Here is a 17,323-nt window from a genome sequence, read left to right on the forward strand (position 1 = left end):
CTTGTTTAAGGAGGTATTTCTTGTTCTTGTCAAACCCTCTATTGACGACGGTCTTACAAAGACTCTTTCGAAGGCTTTTCTCCAGTGTAGTAAGATCCAAAAAACTTTCCACACTGAACACAAACTTCCTTTCAGGATAGGATGCGATTTTTGCCAGCTCCTCTACACTGGCATTCTTGACTCCAAGGGCATACACGGTGACTCCTGAGCGCCTCAGCTCAGCAGCTTTGTCGGTAACGTCATCTTGTGCCTTGCCATCAGTGATGACAACAGCAATCTGCTTAACCCCAAGAGCTTTCCTGCTACCTCTCTGCTTGGTAAAGAGATTGTCATGGGCAAACTTCAAGGCTGCACCAGTTGCTGTTCCTCCACCTCTATATGGTATGAGTTTGATATAGTTCAGAATATTAGTCTTGTTAACAAAACTGTCCAAGTAGAATTCAGCAGTGGGTTTGTCACTGTAGAGCACCATTCCCACCCGGACACTGTCGGAGTTCACCTCTAGGCCGCTAATCATGCGATGGAGGAAACTCTTCACCAGATCAAAGTTACTAGTGGTGATACTACCAGATTCATCCACAATAAACACAATATCCGCCACTTGGGCTGATCTGCAATCTGTCCAAATACAGGGAAAGTGTTAATACATGTGAACATCAGAACATGATTGCTTGTCTTGGCATAGTGGCAAAATAGAGAGTATTTTATCTTTCTGTCAGGTAATGTTTTTAATTAAACTAAAACACCAAGGATTTTAAAAGGATTAAAGGTGCACTAAGTAATTACATTCTATAGACCTTATTCACAGCAGTGCCATCTTTGATTTTTGATGGAAATGACAACGAGGCTGTGAGAGATAGACGTATAGTCTCTTCAATGGGCTGTGCTGCAGTTTAAAGTGTTTCTGGATCATTCATGGATCATGAAGAACATTCAGTAGAAAAAAACTCCAGACAACATGAGTTGTGGAAAATCAGCTTTATACCGTGCTTTCACAGCCTGCTTTTCATTGTTGTCAAAAATCAAAGATGGTGCTACTGTGAATAAGGTCTATGACTTGTCTTCCTAGAAAACAACAGCATCAGTCACTCCGCTGCACCCTCCTGCTATGTAGTGCACATGATGTTTTAGCTATGTTACTGTAGGTTGACTGGTGAGAAACAGCAATTTGATGTTCTCTGAGTCAGAGGAAGTTTATATATTTGGTGGAATTGCTGGTCATGGCTACCTAAAAAGCTAGATTTTCCTGGTAACACTTTAGAATAAATGACATTAACTAACATTATTATCTCATGTAAATCTAAAAGCTCAGTAGTTAAAGGAATAATGCTGAAGCATACGGGTAGGCTAATGCCCTGTTTGTATTTTCTTCTGACATTAGACTGCACCGTATTTCTTAAACCATATTTCATTTTTGTATTTCATTTCCGTATTTCATTTTTGTATCTCATTTTTGTATTTCATTTTTTTAGTTTATTATTATTATTATTATTATTATTATTATATAAACAGCAGTCAGAATAAAACTCCAAAATATATTTTTGTATCCTGTGTTGTTTCTTTACAACCGACCACCTACATACAGTATATAACTGTTTTTGTGCAAAAAACTTGACTCATATTAAAAGAAGCCTCAAGGAACATATTAAAATAATAAAAAAGGCATGTCATGACCCCCTTAATGTTCATTCAAAAGTTAGAAATGTCATGACATTTTTAGAAAATAATAGATATTTTATCTTCACAACCCCTGGAATACCTTCATGGACCCCTGGATGAAAACCCTGGCTCTTGGCCACTAATATGACTACAGTCTTCATCTCGACATTCTAAACATATTCGTCCTAAGAACATTTTGTTTTTAGGTGTCAAACTTTTTAATTACTTAATGCACCTTTAAGCACAAATAATGCAGTAAGTGCTTTATGTTAATATTGCCTGTAACAGAGATGAGTATTTGTTTAAATAAAGGCAAACTAACCTCCCGTAACACTGAAAACTTCCTTTGCTGTAATACTTTTTATGATGTCTGAAACTACTACATCGATATTCCCATCAATCTGGTAGCTAAGTAACGTAGGTGCCAGGGCGCGTAGAGTTGTTCCCAATCTTATATCAATAATGGTCACATCCTCATCCTTCATGGTACGTGTGGCCCTCAGCACAGAGTCAGAGGACTCCCCTGTTCTCAGCACCAGTAGATACTGCTTGTAGCCTTTAATAATTCTACTGCCAGAAGCCGTGTTAAGGAAGTTAGTACGAACATAATCCATTGCTTTTCCCAGTTTTCGCTCTCCATTGGGCCTGAGCTCGAAGCGGCTTATGTACTCTCTGGCTTTTGGGGTGACCTGGTAGTCATTGAATAGAAACTCCTTGATAACATTCTCACCAAACTGTGCCAATGCGAGCTTATGGGACGCACTGCCCACTTTGAGCTGCACAGCCAGCCGGTTGAGAATTTCCCTTATCTGTGGCTTCTCTCTCTGGGCCAAACTATCCACCAGGACAAATACATCTGCAAACTTTGGTGCAATGGCTGAAATAGACACACAATGCATGGAAGGACAAACAATTATTTATATAATGGATCATACATGATAATATTAATTTTTTATATGTTATATGTTGATTGCTGACAAATGAACCATCATAAGCAGCATCTACTCAAGGAAAAGATGAAAGCCACTTAGAATGCATCATTCTCACATTTTGGAACAAATACAAAATGCCTTTAAAAAAACGAAAGTAGTGTTTGTGTTGTAATTCTAATATCCTTTCTAGCACAATTGCTAGACAATAAAACCCCTAGTCAAAAATCATAAAGGAATGTGAACAGGATTCTTTTTGAAATGCCTAGCATAATTTTGAACCAATCCTAAAGGAACACACTGAAATCCAATAATAATCTTCTAAGAATCGGCCCGATTGTGGAAAAGTGCTTTTTGTGTTTGAGTTGTTGTTTTGAATTATTTTGAATTCATGAAATCTCTCATAGGATCTTTTAGAAATGGTTCCAAATTATGATTCCATTCTAATTGGATTTTTTGACTAGAGAAAAAATTATATTATAATGACATTTAGATTGTAACATAACTTATTGACAGGACAAAGCACCCTACCAAATTTTATTGGCTGACTTACCTTTCCCCTGATCCCTCATCAAGGTACACACTGTCTCCATCATCGTGGTAGTCAGTCCTTGCAGCGCTTGGTAATTTTCGATACTTACGACAAAGCGCTCAGATGGGCGGTTGGCAATGGACTGTAGCTCTGTCATATTGGTTGCACTAACACCAATGGCAAAGATGATAACACCGTTTTGTCGCAGCTCTCCTGCAGGTTGCTTAATATCATCAGCTGAGTCTCCATCTGTGATCACTACTACAATCTGAGGTACGTTTTGATCAGCCCGACTACCACCCACACTAGTGAAATAGTTTTCTTTAAGGAAGCGCATGGCTTCTCCCATGTATGTGCCTCCTGTTCGGTAAGGGAGCTTATTTATTTTCTCAATCAAATCTGCTTTGTCAGCATAGTCACCCAGCAGAAATTCTTTGTAGGTTTTGGTGCTAAATTGAGCAAGGCCAAGCTGTACTTTTCTAGTCTCAATATCCAAGCCTTCCACAAACGTGCGCATGAACGCCTTAACCTCCTGGAAGTCTCGTGTACCGATGCTGCTAGAACTATCCACGAGGAACACAATGTCAAATGCCAATTTTTCATCCAGGCATCCTAGCAATGAGAGTACAATGTGCATAACACAATGACAAACAGGGCAAACGGAACACATTGTGAAATACTGGCTTATCATTATGTTAATAATAAATATACATGTGATCAAAAATTACAATGTAAATACAAATGATTACATAAATGATCCTTTAATTGGTTAAAAACATATTTCCTCTCATTATTAATTGCATTCATTGTTTATCATCTTTTGGCCATGTTAAAGGGACAGTTTACCCAAAAATGAATATTCTGTCATTTATTTTCCCACCCTCATGTCAATCCAAACCCATATGACTTTTTGGACTTTTAAAAAAAAATATCCTGGGCCACTCTTTTCCATATAATGCAAGTGAATGAGGACTACAGCTGACAAAAAATCATTATGAAAGTATCATAAATGTGGACCAAAGGACTCATGGGCTATATTTGTTATTCACTTATAAGCTTCCTCTAGTTTAGTGGGCTTTTATGTTTTATGACCAGAAAATTAAATCGCTAAGTTGAACTCAATATCTGGATCAGTCAAATTTACAAGTGAATCTTTTAGACTGCTTTTGTAAACAGGATAAAAAAAAACTGTCTCAAAAGAATGATTCATCCATGAATGAATGACACTGTTTGGACAACTTTTATAGTGCTTTTTTTTGCCATTTGGTGGCTTGAGACAGACCCAGTCCACATTTATTTTCATTATATGGATTCACCTTTGGTGATCCATAGAAGAAAGAAAGTCATACAGGTTTGGAACGGCATAAGGGGGAGTAAATAATGACAGAATTTTCATTTTTGGGTGAACTATTTCTATTAAAAAATAATAATATCAGTAATAAACGTATTACTTTACCTGCTGGCACTTGAGAAACCTGTCGCTTAGCCTCCTGCACTGTGTTGCAAAGCATTTGAATAAAAGCTTCAGAGATGCCTTGCAGTGCAGAGAAATCAAAGACATTGTAAATGTGCCGGTCATGTGGCTCTGTGGCAATTTCCTTCAGCTGCTCCACGACTGCATCTTTAATCCCAATTGCATAAACTGTGACTCCCTGCCGCTTAAGGTTCTGTGCTTGCATCTCCACATTGTCTTGTGACTGCCCATCTGTTATGACCACCGCAATCTGAGGCACACCCTCTTTAGCACGGCTTCCTGCTTGTTTCACAAAATGCTCTTTTAGCATGAAGTCCAGGCCCTGGCCAGTGTAAGTGCCGCCGCCCAGGTATGGCAGAGTTGTGATGGTTTTGAGAACCTCTTCCTTGGTTCTGTAAGTACTGAGTTGGAATTCAGTGCGGGGTGATGTGCTGTACTGCACCAGTCCAATTCTGACCTTATCTATGCCTACATCAAAACTGTTGACCAGAGTAAATAGGAAATCTCGGATTTGCTGGAAGTTTTCTGTTCCAATGCTCCAGGAGCTATCCACCAGGAAAACAATATCAGCCTGGGTGCACACTGGGAAAAGATTTATCCTTGTTTCATAAGTTATTTGATAAATCAATTGGGGAAATACTATATTTTAAAACCTTTATTATAATTGAAGGGCAAGTGTGTAACTTCTGCACCACTAGTGACAACAAACAGAATTGCACAAATACTGAATGTTTTTCGAACAGGTTGCCCAAGCACTCCCTCTGCCTGAGAGTTCCTCATGCCATTGGTTGATCCAGTGTTGGTCGGGATGCTCAGAGAGGAATCAGCCTTCTTACTGGCTTACTTATAATTATATCTGAATATTAAGCTGTGATACCAGGATTTAAACATTTGAAAAATTACACACTTCACCTTTAAAAACAGTTCAGAAAATTATATGTGCCAATATTTAGTTGGAAAGTGTTTACCTGCTTGCTGTCCAGTGCTTACAAGAAAACATGACGCAATGATTAAGCCAGCAAGAAAATGTGTCATCCCCATTGTCTCAGCACGTTCCTAAAGCTTTAAAAGAAAACAAAAATCATACTCTTATGATTATGCCAGTAATTTCACAGTATCTATCTATCTATCTATCTGTCTGTCTGTCTGTCTGTCTGTCTGTGTCTGTCCGTCTGTCTGTCACCCACATTACAGTAAGAGAAGCCATTCCAAATGCTAAATAAATTAGGTACTACATAGAGCATATCAAAAGAGGGAAATGAAAAGTGTTTTGTCTTGTCAAGATGTGTTTTGATGTTTTTATTGGGCCACCATAGATCATGTTTCACATGCAGGCCAGCTGTGATCTTTAAGGTCAAATGAAGACCTTAAACATCAAAACATGACCCCAGTGATGACCTGCCTCAACCTTCAGGACAAGCTCTCATTGCTGAGGACCCAAACTCTTTCATGTGGTGGGAAGAAAGGAATGCCGATCTGCTCCTTACGCATGAAGAAAACTTAAAGAGCGGGAAAGAGTTCTGACAATAATGTCAGACTTCCCAGAGTTCCATGATTTAATTTAATTCTGTTCATGCAAATGTAAAAACTAAATGTAATTAATGCCATTGCTGTTAAAAACTTTAAATCATTCCTTTGTTCTCTGCAGTGATGAGGGTAACACTTTAAATATATATAATTTTACTTTTTCAAAAAGGAATGAGCATTACTTTTTTTATTTATTTACAGTTTTTCTCAATCGCTTTGACTCAATTCTTGAATGAGAATAATTTTTTTTTTGTTTTTTTTTGGAAACAATAAGTTCAAATCTCTGAACAGTTAGTTTTTTGTTTACACCAGATTTGAATTTCTTATTCATTTAAGCAAACTGAACATGTTTTGGCACATGTGTGCAAAAGAGTAAGTACAATTGTCTACAATTTGCACAATAACTAAATTCACATGGCTTGCTGATCAAAACTGATGAGATGATTCTCAGTGAAATTGTCATACTCTTCACAACTTCTAAAGATTATTTTTTTCCTTTTCTCCCCAATTTGGAATGCCCAGTTCCCAATGTGCTCTAAGTCCTCGTGGTGGCATAGTGACTCGACTCAATCTGGGTGGCGGAGGACGAATCTCAGTTGCCTCTGCATCTGAGACCATCAATCTGCAAATCTTATCACGTGGCTTGCTGAGCGTGTTACCACGGAGATGTAGCGTGTGTGGAGGCTTCACGTTATTCTCCGCAGCATCTACTCACCATGCGCCCCACCGAGATCGAGAACCACCCATTATAGCAACCATGAGGTTAACCCAACGTGACTCTACCCACCCTACCAGGCCAATTTGGTTGCTTAGGAGACCTGGCTGGAGTCACTCAGCATGCCCTGGATTTGAACTCATGACTCCAGGGAAGGTAGTCAGTGTCAGTACTCGCTGAGCTACCCAGGCCCCACTTCTAAACATTCTTTCATCGTGTGATACATGTATATTCCATAAAAATCTATGACATGGAGTGTTTGTGATGTCTGCTAAATCTCTGGCCAGACCAACAAGAGCGACAGGATGTCCACCAAGAAGATGGGAACTTGTAGTGTTACATATTGTGAGGAGGTACAGTTTATTGTTTTTTACAGGACTACTGCAGGTTTTTTCATTGTTGCAGGTTTTTGGTTTTTGGTTTTTTTGCATGGATGTCATTTTGTGGCAATTTTCTTATGACATTACACAAAAGAAATGTGTAAAAATGGACATGCAAATGTGACTTTTCTGTTTACACATTACACATTGCTACAAAAATAAATTTACTGTATACATACAAATGTGCATATCCTTTTTCTGTGTACTACAGTATTGTACAGTAATGACTTTTCCCAGTAAACTTTTACCTACTGTTGAAATCGGTATCTAAAAAGCTCAGTGTGATACACAATAACATTCAGCTAGACGAAACTGACATTCTTGTATTGTACAGTAAGCAGTCAGTGTCAACAAAAATGAAATTTGTATATAACAAACATTTCCAGGGTTGACTGCCATGGTGAAAAAAACATCTCAACATTTTGACCAGTACGGCTCACACGATGACAAAAAAATGTTTAATTTTGGTGGCACTGGCCAATTTACTGACACAATAACTAGGTTTTGAAGCATGAATTAAATGTTTTGGGTGAGTTGCTACATTTTGCAGACATGCAATAGAGTTGTGATGTCCGATAACAGTTGTGACAACTGCACTTACAGTGTAGAGAATGTTAAGACTGTTTCAAAAATGAGCCAAAGTGATTGAGAAAAACTGCAATTTGTTTATAGTCAAATACAACTCAAAACATCTGACAACATATGTTGGAAGAAGGTGCATGTACATTGTGGGATATGTAGTATGTGTCAGCATGATGGGTATTGTAGTTTTATGATTTACTGTAAAATACTGCTGGTTAATGAAATAAATAATTTCAGTGGAATCAAGTTGTACTCATCTTCTGCAACTAACAAAATAGTAGAATTTGGGTGTTGAATCGGAGGGTAGATTTGCTCAAAGGTGGATCTGATAAAGCTTTAACAAGCCTAAGTTCTGCACTACTTATCATTAAGATAATTGGCATAAAAATGCCCTATTTTATTTGTATCCACCCTATTATAATGCATTACATTTAAAAATACAATTGCTCAACACTGGCCCTTAGCCCCAGTCTCAGCTACACTGTCTGACTGATACTCTGCTAACTTTCAGCAACACAGAGAATTGAGGACAGAAGTGTGGTGGATAATAACATCAAAATTATTGTTGCCAAGGTCAATAAGGAAATTATAAGTTAAGTGGAAGCGAGAGATAATGGTCAGAAACTTTGGCAAGCATTTTTAAACAAGCTCGAGGGGCTGTTCCTGCACACACTAAACAAATGAAAAGTTACTTTTCTCAACTTTTCACCAAAGTACATTTTACACATAAAATGCCTTGTCTGGAGTCTATTTTCAAGAATCAAGTTAGGTCAAGCATCCCTTCTGGATTCAACATGACAGTGGACACATCTTTGACTACTTGCTAAGTAATTCTGTCCTTCCTACTCAATGTTGATTTTGAGACATACAAATTCCCTACGCAGAACAAGTAGGAAAAAGCAGGACCTCAAAAGGAAATTGCATCTAATCTGTATTCTGCTCCTCTTCTCTGAGGTTTAATAAAATAAAACCATAGAGGACAGAGATATATGGAACCCATCTCCATTTCAGGCGACTCTAACAGCTGTTCTGCAAGAAAAAAAAAACTACTTTTCAACACAACTCTGTCATTGAGATGATACTTTACTCCAGGATGTCCAAATGTGACTTCTTGATAGGCTTTTGTGCCCAGTGTTCCAAAATGCTATTATCATAACATTTTTCATAACATTAGGAACAACTTTTCAAACCTTTGGATGGAACAACCAACTAAAAGATCAAGAAATTCAGCTGAGCACCACTGAGTAAAAAAACTAATTTTTGTGGGGCCCTTATGTTTAAGCATAAGAGGAAAGGGGGATTTAATACATTATGTGCATAAGGAAGTAATTAAATCACAAAGAGAGAGCTGACAGATTGAGAGAAGCCAGAGGCCATGACATGTCATTTCACTGAGGCAAATCTTTGTCCTTTCATTTGCTGTTCATGCCTGTTTCCTGCCTTATCATCTTGTTTTTTTCAAAGGGAAAATTCTGTCATCATTTACTCACCCTCATGTCGTTCCAAACTCCTTTGATTTTCTCTCTTACTTGGACCACAAAAGGAGATGTAAGGTAGGAAGTTTAATAAAGTTCACTGCTTTTTTCCATAACATGAAAGTAAATGGTGACCAGGGTTTGTCAATCTCCAAAAAAAAAACTAAAAAAAAACTAAAAAAAAACAAAACAAAAAAACAGTATGATAAAAGTAATTTAATTGTGAGAGGAACACACCAAAATTGGAAAAGTTGGAAAATCTTCCCCTTCGCTGTAGCTTGGAATAAGTATTGCACAAGTCGTATGGACAAATTTTCACTTTTAATTTCCACTTTCATTGAATGGTAAAGAGCACTGTCAACATTCTGCTAAACTTCTCCTTTTGTGTTTCTTGAAACAAAGGTTTGGAAAGAGGGTAAGTAAACTGCCATACTGTGCACAGTGTACATACTGTACGTACTGCAGCAAAAGCAAGAGTAGTACGGTACAGTATGCTATTCAGAGCCCTAGTCCACATCTTGTTTCTTGGGACCTCTCTGATTTTATCCATGTGTCTCTTATTCGAAAATTAGTTCCTTGTGGATTTATAGCCCTCCTGGGGCCGGTTGTACCAGCTGTGCGTATATTAAAACTTAGGCTAGTTGTGGCATAAACGGGCACTAAGTCACAATTTACACACTACTGAATATTTGAGCATTGCACCATTCGACTTAGGTAGGACGTAACCCTACGTTTAAACTAAATATTTATGGCAGACTCTGACCAGGAGTAACGGATGGAATAAAAAAGCAGACTCATTTAATGACATCAATGAGCTCATGTTTTGGCTTACAGGCATCAATCCTTTCGACATATATGATGATGTTGGAATTTACATTTGAGAGAGAAAGAAAACGTACTTTTAAGCAGCTCTTCAACATGAAACCGACCAAACAGTGCCGTTTTCAGGATGCGTCACCTGGTGTCAAGTTTCAATATATATACGAAATATATAAGATATTAAAATGAATAAATATCTATTTTTCCAGCCTGTTGTATTAGTATTTATCACTCCTAATTTATTTTAGATACAGTTCCTATATATTATTTACACAGGGCAAATATACTATTTATTAAATCTACTTTTATTACGTATCGTATTTTAATGGGGATATAATTTATTATAGCTGACATTTACGTGAGCAAACAAGGTTTGAACATCAACCGTAACAAGATCAAATTGAAGCTGATGGCTTTTTAACACTTCTGTGTACAAATTTGAAGGCTGTTTATTGGATAAATTCAGGTAAACGTCATATTATGCGACTACGCATTATGGAGAGCTTACGAACTACTAGTTAAGTCTTGCCTTAAGAACAGGTGGTGCAACCAAATTAAGCACTGACTTAGTTACAAACTAACTAGTAGTTACTAAGCCCTTAATGTGAACTTTATGTCCCAACTTACGTGAGAACTTATGTGAGAACTTACGCACAGCTGGTGCAACCCTACCCTGTTCTCCATGTCTTTGTTTTATATTGTTTGATGTAACTTTTTTTTAGTATGTAATATGTATTTGAGTTCTAAATCTGAACTCAACAGAACATCTGTTAAAGGGAATTACTGAACCATTTATTTGATAAAACATAGGAAATGATGTTATGAGTCTCTTTATTGTGTCTTTTTAATGTATTTTCTTGTCTGAGAACACCACGACTGTCATTTCTTTTCTAAACGCTTGGTCACATTTACGCCTTGCATGGCAAAATACAGTCATCTCAATGGGAAAGAGCGATCAACAATTTCGCCTGTTGCACTTTACTTGGGGTTCAAGTTCAAGTTTCTACCAGTGCTGAAGAAGTAATCCAAAGTATTTAGAATATGTCACTGACTTTGAGTAATCTAACGGAATACATTTCAAAATTAACCCTCCCAACCCTGTATATATATATATATATGTATATATATATAAATAATGGATATATAGGCTACTTGCATGGTCAGTGCACAAACTGCTTGGTAATGACAGAAATGGTATCTTCTGAAAAATTAAAACCTAGAAATCTTTAGTCCTGGTACATGACACTGTACAGCTTATTTCTGAGTTTAGCTACTGTAATATTATAGATGATTTATTGATATGTTGGTATGCAAGTTGGCTATGATCAGTTTGTATAAGTTCTACAAATTCTACACTTTCTTTAATTAGACAGTTACATCAAACATCTGTGTAGCTGTACTTATACTCCACACACACACACACACACACACACACACACACACACACACACACACACACATAGGGCTTTATCCGCATTTTAATAATTTATTTGGATTGAAAAAATAAATTCTACCGCAACCCAAACCTGCATGCAGTGCAAAATCACTTCACTACCGTTTCATTATAGCCTACCATTTACATGATAACATAATCATAGATTGCCTTCATAAAAATAACATGCATAAATGTAAACTGAAAGTGCAGAAGACAACGTATATAGACTTTCTAATCTATTTCCCCCTTTTTTCTCTTTAAGATATCACAAATAGCAAAACTAAATAGATTATAAAAGTTAATTTGTGATAAGAGAAACATCACAAAAACAAGAGATTTGCGTATTTCCTTAATAATCTAGCGTCATGCATCTGCATGCGAGAATAATTGATCTGTTGTTAAGTAAAATAAAGAAGCGCGTGTACTTACATCTGCCGGAGCGCGAGACAAGAAGAATCCCACTGCACAAGCGCCTTTTGATCAGACCCCTCCCCTGTGCCCAACTCAATCTTGACTCTCTCTTCGGGCATTTACATCCTACAAATTCCTGAATATATTTTCAAGTATCAGCACTGCTTTTTGACGTCCATTGTTATAAAGTCTACCAAGTTATATGCAACTTCTTTAAAACTATGGTATCTTGGTAGTCATAAAATAGCTTAACTATTAACTACACTGTACAAAAAATCCTGTTGTTATTACAACAGAAAACAACAACATAATAATAAATAAATAAATAAATGAATGAATATATTATATATAAATATATATATTTATAAACTTGATATTAACCTTCTGAAACTGTAAAAATCTGCTTTTTACTTTATAAGGTATTGTTAATCACCATAAAAATTACAGAAGAGCACATGATGACATGAAGTTTACAAGTAGTGGCTCTTCCAGAAGCGTTGATCAATAAACATGAAGAGACAGTGCTCAGTGTCACTCACACAAACACTAAACACCATCAGGGTGTTCAAACATGTGAAATTTAAATAATGCAGTAAACATAACTAAACTACATTAAATATAAAACAGAACACCCCAGTGTACGTGACTGATATAAAACATAAGAAGAAACATAACTATTCCCATAAAATATAATTAAATATGATGGATCATGAAGGGAATTGTGGGAACGCCAGATTTTTATTTTTTTACTGTATTTTTAACAATAATTTACTGTAGAAAGATGTACTCTCTTGTTAAACATAATGCAAACTTTTACCATTAACTATACAGGAAAATCATACTTTTACATCTAAAAAATGTAATTTTTACAACATTTTACAACATATATTAAAAAATTGTTACTGTATATTTTCCAGTTATTACTCATTACTCAAGTAATTTTTTTTTTTTTTTTCTGTAGCATTTTTCCAGTCTTTTACCATTAAAAAAAAACAGACATTTCTTACAGTGTATTTTCTCAGCACACTGTTAGGAGAAGAAACCATTTTAATGTATTATGATTTTTATGATTTATTATGATTTTTATAAAAACTAAAGAGGCGTAGAAAACAAGGTGATGCAAATGTGGGGATTAATGAGTATCAAAGTTATCTAGGGTACGTATTGTACTGTTTGCTCAGATCCAGCTGCAGTTTAGTGCACAATTAGATTGCAAAATACTTATTTAATACTTATGGGTACGCTGTAGCCATATAGCAAATTTATTTTCTTTCACTATCTCACCTTTCAGAAAAAGTTCAAACAGAATGCATAGTTGGAAATAAAAGGACATTCTTTAAAGTAACCAGTAATATGCTGTTTTTAAGCCACATGACATTTGATTTTTTCCTGGGGTCGCCCTTACGGGGGAGATGCCTGCTGAAGTGCTTCACAAATTGCCATATTAACCCTTAAATGCTTCGCCAAACATGATTACATTCCTTTAGTCTTTAGTGACCCAAAACGTATATCTATGACAAATGGATCTACAAAATGCCTAGATTTTCAAAACATTTTCAAGACAATAAGAAAATAATAGAGCAGAATATATTCATATATTTTGATGTTTTATCTTTAACTGTAAAGATAATGCTCTTGACCTGTGGCTTTTCTTGTATGTTACATGTTACCATCCTAATCTGTTTGTAAGAAGATGTAAATAATTAACACAATATCATGATGACACAGTAATGAATGGATGGTCTTGCCACCAGGGAGTACATTTTAGTAAAATGAGAACATTCAGTCTTTGTCTATTACTTTCACACCCGCTAACTTTGAGGCGTATAACTTTTGGCAGGAATCCCAGACATTCGACTTCACCTCCAGCTGTGCTGAATTCACTCAACTGCCCAACCCATCCATAGATGTTATCTTTGTGCAAAGTAGAGTCAGTCTAGAACACTTATGTACAATTGGCCTGGACCCAAAAAGATGTATAATGAATTAAAGATAAATATACATGCAACTGACTTTTAGAGTAACTGACGCATATGACATACATGTTCAAGGATTTAAACAAAAGGTTTATATATGGTTTTCCATTGAAACTGTACCACTCTGTAAGAGTGTGCAAAGTGTAATTCACATGTTCCAGCTCATGAGTCTCATTGGACACTTGACACAAGCAAAGTGTACTTGCATATTCAAACAAACTGAGTACACTTTAACCAAAAAAAGAACAAGTACAGCATAAACTACACCAGACTTCAGTGCTCTGATTAGTTGCCCAAAAGGTGCTCCTTCATAGCTCCTCAGACTGTAGTTTGTACTTTTGTTTATTTAAGTATCAAGAGATACTTCTCATAATAAAAGTATAGACCAAGTGAGACAAGTGTTGACATTCAATATGCATGTAGAGCAATTAAATGAATGTGGAAGCATCACCCAAATAATAAACGTATCATACAACACACTCTGCATCTCCATGCATGTTAAAATAACAGAGACAGAAACAGAAACAGATTTGAGACAGCCTGCTTTGGTCCAGTCTTTCATGTTATACTGTACTGATCAGATATGTAAGAATCATGTCACATACAACATGTTATAATTAGTATGTTATTATACAGTATGTGAATGTCTGTTTGTTTGCATGAGTTCTTCTGGAGTCAAAAAGCATTTATATAGAGCATAGAATTTTACCATGATCTTGTTTATTCCCTGTGCTTAAGCATGTCTTTACTCAGCATGTGTTCGTTGCCATCTTGCAGAAAAAGCACATCTCACACACATGATCCACATACAAATACTACATGTGGTTTCAGGCAAACCATTTTCTGGTAAAACATTGGTAATAACAAACAGATGGTTTCTTACTTGCTCAAGATTCAAGAGAAATTCTTATGCAATTTTAAGATCCTCAGAAATTCTTTAAAACTAGCAGCTCCCTGTTTGGCTGATATTATGTTTCTGCTAGCATCTATTCTTGGAATTTTGTCTGTCCTAATGAAATAACAAAATATGATACATTGCAGTTGCAGTTTTATATGGGAGGCGTCTGTTTTTCTTTTCTATTTAGAGTTTTTAAAGGAATATTCTGGGTTCAATACAAATTACGCTCAATCGAAAGCATTTGTGGCATAATGTTGATTACCACAAAAATGTATTTTGACTCGTTCCTCCTTTAAAAAAAAAAAAAAAAAAAGATAAGAAAAAGAAAGAAAAAATCTGGGTTCAGGTAAGGTACTTACAGTGGAAGTGAATGGAGCCAATCTGTAAACATTAAAATACTCACTTTTTCTAAGTATAGACACTATAAACAATATGGGGCAGATTCACTAAACAGCTGCGCCACTTTTGCGCCGTCTTATTATTGACTTGCGCTGCGTCTTGAGTATTTAAATGAAGCCATTGTCATTCCTTTCCACGCAAACACGCCTCCTTTCTATGCAAATTAGGCTCATTGTAGATTGCGCTTCATTCACAAAAGTTGCCTGGCGAAATTTAGATTGCGTTATTAGACGGTAAGTATGAATTTTATTTAAAAGAGATGTTTGTGAACATTTTCAACGGTCATTTCAGCAGTAAATAATCAAATAATCATCAAATGATGGAGAACAGCAGTATAACCTGGCATATAGCCTATCCGGAAGTGTGGTGTCATCAAGTGCACATTCACGTTCTGCATGTTTAAGAGATGATTCAGGGGTCTGGATCAAAGTGATGCTGTTCAGTCCAGGCAGGGTGTGTCAAATATGGTGGTCTGCAGCATCCTCCGCTAGACTGCACTCAGAATCGGACCGCAAGATCAGAATTGCGCATGCAAATAGCGCTCAGCAGCGATTTTGTGGGTACGTTTTCGCTGTTGCCTGATCTGCATAAGATCTGCAAGCTCAACTTGTATTGAACCCGGAAAATTATTTTAAGCTATGACAAAAAAAACCCTCAAAAATCGTTCACACAAAAATACAAATTCTGGAGATATTTGGCAGAATGTTATCCTCAGTTATTCACTTTTATTGTATGTAAAAAAAAAGATGCAATGAAAGAAAATAGATGCTACGGCTAATATTATTCGGTGGAGGAAAATGCTGTGCTAGTGTGGATGAGAGATGTAAACGTAGCTAAATTAATACGGTAACAAATAAACATTTATTTATGTTGACATGTCCTCAGATAACAATGCTTTTGTGAAACTTGCCTTGGAGATAAAGCACTTCTATGTACGGCTATCATTATACTTAGCATTCTGGGGAACCCAGCCTATGTCTACAACAGAATATTATGAAATATATAAAACGTTAAACATTTTATATATTAAATATATATATATATATATATATATATATATATATATATATATATATATATATATATATATATATATTTTTTTTTTTTTTTTTTTTTTTTTTTTTTTTTTTTTTTGCCTATACATATTTTACAAATGTGAGATATCTGGGTCTTTAAACTGGGCAAGTTTAGGAAAGTCCTCAACAGTATCTCACTCTACAGTAAAGACAGACAGATTTAGTTCCACAAGTCTCTTACAAATATCATGTGATTTACTAGACATTCATGTCCCATGTTCCCCTCCCTAGCTGATTTTTTCCCCCTCCACACAAACTCTAAAACTCCACTCCTTTCCTCAGAAGTGTCTGGAGCCAAACAATTTACTGGGGTTACTGGTTAAGGCCATCCAGGGTCAACATTGATGTTTTTATGTCTGTAGTGCTGACTGTAGAATAAGTGCATATACTTCACTGCCCTCTGAAATGTGTGAGGCAGTCCTTTGCCTTTTTTGGCAGTCCTGTAACATGCAGTGGTGAAACCAAACAATGGTCATGTGTGAGTGGTATAGCTGGTCCTGAAGGATTTGTTTATGTCAAGTTGATTGCATGATGTCTCTGGATATGCACCTGGCTTTTGTCTAACCACAAAGTATAGTTACTGCAATACTGTAGTGTAAACAATTTGATTAGAAGAATATGTGAGAGAATCAACAGCCAGACCACCAGCTGAGAATTTTCATCTGAATGCTTATGTGCCAAACCTTAACTTTGATGCAGAATGAAATTGCAAAGACCTCACTAATGAGTTTATAATCAGTCTCAGTTCTAGTTCAGTTCTCTTCAATGTTATGGCTGTGCCATTTGACTCAGCAGTAACTGCTCAGTTTTTATTTAGTACTTGTGAACCAGAAAACCGTATCATATCCTACAGTACTTCCAGCTGTCACTTGCATGAGAGTGCTGTATATCTGCAAGCTGCTGAGTGATTTGGCCAGATACCTATTTGTGGACGGATGTTTGGATGGATGTATGGATGGATGGATGGATGGACAGACAGACATACAGATAAGTTCCTATCGTTTGCATAACTATGGGCTGTTTAAAGGGATATTTC

General features: G+C 36.3%; 1 protein-coding gene across 1 annotated transcript in view; it reads right to left on the reverse strand.

Moving 5' to 3' along the window:
• LOC127452954 (collagen alpha-6(VI) chain-like) overlaps positions 1 to 11,978 on the reverse strand; it is a 41,516-nt gene extending 29,538 nt beyond the window's left edge. Inside the window, 6 exon segments of the mRNA XM_051718870.1 lie at positions 1 to 618; positions 1,982 to 2,536; positions 3,142 to 3,732; positions 4,577 to 5,176; positions 5,563 to 5,656; positions 11,957 to 11,978. Of these exon segments, the coding sequence (XP_051574830.1) occupies positions 1 to 618; positions 1,982 to 2,536; positions 3,142 to 3,732; positions 4,577 to 5,176; positions 5,563 to 5,635 (2,437 nt within the window). The 5' untranslated portion in view covers positions 5,636 to 5,656; positions 11,957 to 11,978.
• Positions 11,979 to 17,323: the final 5,345 nt, after the last annotated feature.

This window comes from Myxocyprinus asiaticus, chromosome 15, assembly GCF_019703515.2.
Source record: "Myxocyprinus asiaticus isolate MX2 ecotype Aquarium Trade chromosome 15, UBuf_Myxa_2, whole genome shotgun sequence".
Lineage (NCBI taxonomy): Eukaryota > Metazoa > Chordata > Actinopteri > Cypriniformes > Catostomidae > Myxocyprinus > Myxocyprinus asiaticus.